The sequence below is a fragment of the Gymnoscopelus braueri genome (assembly GCF_963280865.1).
Source record: "Gymnoscopelus braueri genome assembly, chromosome: 2".
NCBI lineage: Eukaryota > Metazoa > Chordata > Actinopteri > Myctophiformes > Myctophidae > Gymnoscopelus > Gymnoscopelus braueri.
The window spans coordinates 10791011-10797927 of NC_137604.1; the positions used below are offsets into that span (position 1 = coordinate 10791011).

The 6917-nt window shown below is 45.7% G+C and overlaps 1 protein-coding gene across 1 annotated transcript; it reads left to right on the plus strand.

The window, feature by feature from the left end:
- Positions 1–3173: 3173 nt before the first annotated feature.
- LOC308105037 (disintegrin and metalloproteinase domain-containing protein 17-like) lies at positions 3174–5351 on the plus strand (the record flags this gene model as incomplete). Its single annotated transcript, XM_080455672.1, has 1 exon — positions 3174–5351. One exon carries the CDS (start codon positions 3174–3176, stop codon positions 5349–5351), a length of 2178 nt encoding a protein of 725 aa, XP_080311798.1.
- Between the last annotated feature and the right edge of the window lie 1566 nt (positions 5352–6917).

The window sequence follows — 6917 nt, forward strand, 5'->3', positions numbered from 1 at the left end:
TCAGCTCTGAGCTACTCTTCACATTTCATCATATTCTTCTGACTCATCATGCTGTTGTTCAACTGCCTGTAACAGACGTTCAGACATGATACAAATGGAGGTCTCATGTTCCATCTTGACACAAGATGTCTGTCAAGCAGAAAGATGTCTGTCAAGACAAGAACAAGTGAGGCGTGAAACGTTTTTCTCTTTTTGCAAAACAGTCATGAATGTAGAGAGAGAGAGAGAGAGAGAGAGAGAGAGAGAGAGAGAGAGAGAGAGAGAGAGAGAGAGAGAGAGAGAGAGAGAGAGAGAGAGAATGAGAGAATGAGAGAATGAGAGTGTGGGGCTGAGAGGTTGCGAGAGGTTCAGAATGAGAGAAAATGGAAGACCAAGAAAAGAAAGAGGAACAATGAATCAATGAGAAAGGAGTTGATGAATGTGAAAGAGGGAGAGGGAGGGAGAGAGAGAGAGAGAGAGAGAGAGAGAGAGAGAGAGAGAGAGAGGCAGAGACTAGAAGGAGAGCTAGGAATCCTGAGAGGATCTGTCAGCTCTTGTTGGCTGTGATTCTAATGGAAGGCCTCGCTCCTCTCCCTCTAACCCATTTGGCCTTAATTCCAGCATTGCTTTCCAAACTTTTTAAACTTTAATGGCCCCCTCCTTAAGTGCCAGCTGCTGACAACATTGATTTGGCTTTAAGCCTCGCTGTCCCGCGTGCCTTTTATTTTCCCCTTGCAGAATCGACAGAAACATCTATTTTCTGCCCCCCCCCCTTCCAGCCCTCCCCTCCCCCTGCTCTCCTCTCATCCTCCCCTCATCCCCTCTTTCTCTCCCCGGTTCATTTGACGGTGTCAGCGGTCACAGGAGGCAGCTTGTGTGAGAGCGGTTGAAAGGGAAAGCGATTTGGATAAGCTGTTAGTTTTCTGCGTCAATTTAATTTAAAATAACGTTTTTTGCTTAGTTAAGAAAGCAGTCCGGATTGACTGAGAGTTTGACTGGCAAGTTGATAGTAGGTATGTGGGGCGGACACACTGAACGAGACACATTATGCACAATAAATATGTTACTCGATTATAGCTGGTCACAATGGTCATTAAACACTTAAGTCCAATAAATGTGGTCGTACACTAAATAGCGAATGAAAGAAAGAAAGAAAGAAAAACTAATAATACATCTTTGGAAATTGTTGGTATACTACTATTGATATTGTTTGAACATTTCTATACAATATTTTGAATACTTGAATATTATTAAAAGCAAGTGCTCCAGTACATTAACTCGAGCACACATTTGACAGAGCAACTTTCCCTTGCCGTTATGAGTAATATTTACCAGGAGTATCTATACTTTGCCTCGAGTACTGGGGGTTGAGTACTTTGTCCACCACTGCCTTCTGGTAACAAGCCTGGCTTGTTTCTTCTTTCCTCCCCAGCTGAATGCAACGAGGTCCCCCGGTGTTACCTGGACCAAAACGAACGCTCGTAAAAATGAAGTGGCTGTGAAGTACAGGGCTTTTCAGACATTACGTCAGTTAGTACCGCAACCATAAAATAGTTTACTACCATAAAAAATACTTTGCTATTTTATAGCCTGGGGTGCAGTCACTGCTACGACAGTGTGTGTGTGTGTGTGTGTGTGAACGGACAGCAGAAGGGCGCGTACAAACTCACGCACTCACGCACGCACGCACGCACGCACAGTTTATCTCACACACACACACACACACACACACACACACACACACACACACACACACACACACACACACACACACACACACACACACACACACACACACACACACACACACACACACACACACACACACACACACACACACACACACACACACACACACACACACACACACACACACACCCGTCTGTCTGTCAATGATCTGTGTTTGTTCGACCTCTTGTCTGTTTGTTTGGCTGCCTGCCTGCTACTGTCTGTCTGTCTGTCTACCACTGTTTTAGTCTGTCTGTCTGTCTGTCTGTCTGTCTGTCTGTCTGTCTGTCTGTCTGTCTGTCTGTCTGTCTGTGTATAAACCTCCCACCACTAGGACTTAAAGGGATACTTCACTTTCACATAAAATAAACATTTAAAAAATATATTAAAAATAAATGAAAAAAGTAATGGAAAAATCACGGCCCCCTCACTAGAGTGTCCTACCAATGTGTGAGGGGGCCTTTATTTTGCCATAACTTCTTTCATTTTTTTTAAATATTTTTTTTTAATGTTTATTTTATGTGAAAGTGAAGTATCCCTTTAAGAATGTCCTCCCTTCAGTAGACAGTATTGACATGCATCTTAAGAGTGACAAGTTTGGAACGAGGGAAGATGTTGATTTTTTTTTTTTTGCAGCATCCAGGCCTCGATACTCTACAGGGAAGACAGGGGTTCCTGAACCCACTGTCAGTGCACTGTGGTTAAACACCAGACAGAACAGAACCCCGGAGACCCCCAGTCAGTTTGTTTGTTTGTTTGTTTGTTTGTTTGTTTGTTGGGGGTCTGTTTATTTCCTCCAACTTTAAATATAATTTAGATGTGTTTATGCCTGACACTGTCAGGCATAAACCTTGTATTTCCATATTTCATGTTTTTTTCCCATAAATGAATACCCTATTATATGGGTATATGTTTGAGAGAGTGTTGCACACTTGCCATAATTTATTGTAAATGGCTGTGCACTGATAGACTCAGTCATGCATATTACTTGTTATTGCATGGGTGAAATAGGCTCTCCCTCCCTCTCCAACTGACTCTCTGATGTGTTTCTCTGTGTCTCTGTTTCTCTTTCTCGTTGATCGAACTCCATATTTGGGCATAATCCAGGTACTGTGACGTAGCCGTTGCTTAACAATGTTGATTTGCAGGCATCGGAGATCTCCATTTGTGGGCATAAAACTATTGCCTAACAATGTCGTAACCATTTAATTTCCCCAGCTGGGCTATAGCTCCTCAATACATGATATCAATAGATATCAATACATGGTACTTTGACAGCCATTTTTTTTGTCAACGGACTGCTGTGTACCAGCTGTGGCTATGACTACAAGCCTTGTCATTCTATGAACCATTGAAGGACGCTGTTTTACCCTCTATGTTTTGGTTCTTTTGTGCCTGGATAGATTCCAGTGTTTCAGGGAATTCTACCGTCCACAGAAACCCTGTTTTCCGGACAAATTTCGTCCATGATCGTCATGTCTGTAATGACGTATTTTTGGCTTATTGCCTTTCTGACTCCTTGTTGGGTCCAATGTGCTATTAAATCGGGCATTACGGAGGAGAAGCTGAAAGAAACCCAGGCTCTTAACGCCATACTCTCAGATTTTGAGGTTCTTCCCGCATCTGGAATTCTGCTACACTCTGTGAGCAGAGATGTCAGCACCCAGTCCCACCTGGAACGGCTGGTCAGCTTCACAGCCTTGCAGAGACATTTCAAACTTTACCTGACCACTAACATGGACCTGTTCACTGACAACTTTAAGGCTGTCTTCGTCGACAAAGACGGGAGAGAGGAGAGCTACGATGGACGCCTACAGAACTACTTCCTTGGACATGTTGTAGGAGAAGAACATTCACGCGTGCAGGCACACATAAATGGTGAGGAGTTCTCTGCCCACATCCAAATGGAGGAAGCCGAGTACAATGTAGAGCCTCTGTGGAGGTTCACAGAGTCCAGCCCCGACGGCCGCTTGCTGGTTTATCGCTCCGAGGACATCAAGAACGTAAGGCGCATCGCGTCTCCCAGTGTATGTGGCGATACCCACGCAGAAGACGCTCAGGACCTGTTTCCAGAGGCTGCCAGGAGGAACAGGGACGGACACGCGGGGGAGAACGAGACACGGATGCACAGACGGAAACCGCAAGCCCACGATCAGAAGAACACCTGTCCCCTCCTGCTGGTGGCGGACTACAGATTCTTCCAACAGATGGGTCGCGGAGAAAAGAGTGTCACTCTCAACTATATGATTGAGTTGATTGAACGGGCGGATGACCTATTCAGGAGTACCGCCTGGAACGATGAATTTAAAGGCTATGGAGTCCAGATCAGCCACATCATCATTCACAAGGAGCCTACCAGGCCTCCCCCGGGCGGTGAAACAGGCTGGGTCCACTATAACATGGAGAACAGCCCAGTGATAGGAAAGGAGTCGTGGAACTCCAGGAGTCTTCTGTTGCAATTCAGCAAAGACGTTGCCTCCGAGGTGTGCCTGGCTCATCTGCTCACCCATCAAGACTTTGAGGATGAAGTCCTGGGGCTGGCCTATGTGGCGTCTGGCGAAGTCGATTCGGTTTGGAGCAGCGGAGTCTGCTCCAAGCCAATCTATGATCCTCCCAAGAAGTTTTACCTGAACACTGGCTTGACCACCACCAGACTATATGGGAAAACCCTTTTAACAAAGGCCGTTGACTTGGTGATCACCCATGAATTGGGCCACAACTTTGGGGCGTGGCACGATGATCCAGACAACATCGAGTGTGCCCCTAATGACGACCATGGTGGAGGGTTTGTCATGTACCCCTTCGCTGTGAGTGGAGACCACATCAACAACAAGCACTTCTCTCCATGCAGTAAGAGGTCTATAGGGAAGGTGCTGCAGTGGGCTCCGATCAGGGCTCCAAAGTGCTTCCAGGAAAGGAACAGTAAGGTCTGTGGGAACTCGCGGGTTGAGGAGGGTGAGGAATGTGACCCGGGGCAGCAACACCTCGGCGATGACGAATGCTGCACAGCCAACTGCAAGTTAAAACCTGGCAAACAGTGCAGTGACAGGAATAGTGTTTGCTGTGAGAGGTGCATGTTTGAGGAGGCAGGGAAGACGTGTCAGGAACCCATCAATGCTACTTGTAAGGGCATGTCCAAATGCACAGGCACCAGCAGCCGGTGTCCGCCTCCTGAACATGCCGCTGACGGTGTTGTCTGTGTTGACAACGGACTGTGTCGTGGTGGAGAATGCAATCCTTTTTGTGAGGCCACACAGAACCTCAAGTCCTGCGCATGCAGCGAGATCGAGGACTCTTGCAAATTGTGTTGCAGGGGCAAAGATGGCAAATGCACTCCCTTAATTCAACCGAATGATGGGAAATTCCTCTTCCTGCGCAAGGGCAAACCCTGCACCGTGGGCTTCTGTGACGGGGGCGGAAAGTGCATGAAGCGGGTGCAGGATGTGATCGAGAGGCTGTGGGATTTCATTGACAAGCTGGATATAAACACATTCAGGAAGTTCCTGGCTGATAACATAGTGGGCTCAGTAGTGGTTATCTCCCTGGTCTTCTGGATTCCCCTCAGCATCCTGGTTCACTGTGTGGACAAACGCCTTGACCAGCAGTATGAAGACAATACCAAGACGTTAGATCCCAACATCTAACCCCCACGCAGTCAACTAATGCCCAGCAGCCCAGAGTCTGCACCTGTGCGCATCACAGCTGCTCATTGCGTACGAGATCCTCTTACGAGGATCTGACCGAGCCGGACCCACTGCGCACGGGATAGATGGCGCCTCAAGAGACAGGACTGCATTGACAATAAAGAGACAGGATTTAAGGCCTTTTGTTGAAAACACACATACACAGACACAGGCACCATATTCAAGTATAAAAGACATTATGCAATTTCTTGTTGACACCCAGACAATGGTAAATATACGTTTACATATTACATCATTTCATGTTCAGCTTTTGGAATTTATTTGGCTTCTAAGATGACATGAGATATTAATAAAACCAAATATACTGTACAGCTCATACTTCAGTAGTCTTGTAATATCTTTGCATTTATTTTGAAGGAGAAACCTGTGCCCTTTACTTAGTAACACAAGCCATAGCTGTGACATCAACTTGATGAACCTCAGGGAGATTAAGTGGCTGATTGCCTTCAGTGACAAATGACCACAAACCGGTCTCCCAAAAGCAGCAGGTCCTGTTTGTTTTGTTTTGTTTTGTTATGTGATGCTGTACTGGTAAAAATTGATGAGAGGTAGCATGAGTGATAACGCTTGGTAAAGGACCTGGGCTGTTGTGTGTAATGGCCGGAGGAGAAGGTTTATACTGCAGTACGGGTTTAAGTGAAAAAGCTACAGGTATCTCGACAGTACTGAGAGGAAGGTTATAAAGTTGGTAAGCAGTGAAGTTATCTGCTGAATTGATAGGCTCTGTGTTCTAGATGCTCTGGGGAGTGAGTGTGTGTGTGTGTGTGTGTGTGTGTGTGTGTGTGTGTGCGTGCGTGCATGAAAGGGGGGGGGGGGGGGGAATCCATGCCTTATATACAGTATTTTGTGTGACCAGATGTTTAAATGTTTTCAAATCCTGCTTCTGGACATTGGATTAAATACATGCATTTGCTTTTGGGAAATGCGCACTGTCTGATATGTCTGATATTTGCTTGATAATGTGATAATATATGTACGTTAACCACATTGACCCTGGCGTCACTATTTTGTGAAAATTATTTGATTTTAATGTCACATTTTCAAAAGAAGAAAGCATCTACAAGTGCACAACACATTGCATCTGTGAGCTTTTACAACGGCTATTTTCAAGATTTGTTGTACGATAAAGTATGTAGGGCTTAAGTGGTTTCCTTTCCAATCATTTTGACCAAGCAGCCACCACTAATCCACTACGGTTATGTTAGAACTCGCACTATGCATTTTGGATACAACATGACAATTTCAAAGGGCCTGCCACTGGCACCTTCAGTGTGAAGTCAATGGGAAGTCCAAGCCTTCTCATGGAGAAAGGGGGACATTTGCCATGTGTGGAATGGTGTCATTTCATTGTGAATTTCATTTCACACCTGGCTGGCAATTCAATGGTGGCAATTCAGTGGAGCCGAAATAGGAAAATCAGGCACGACAATGGTGGGGAAAATATCAGGAAAATACTAGGGAAGTGTGAAGAACTCGGCTGTCTTATCTGTCTGCTGGACAGAACAT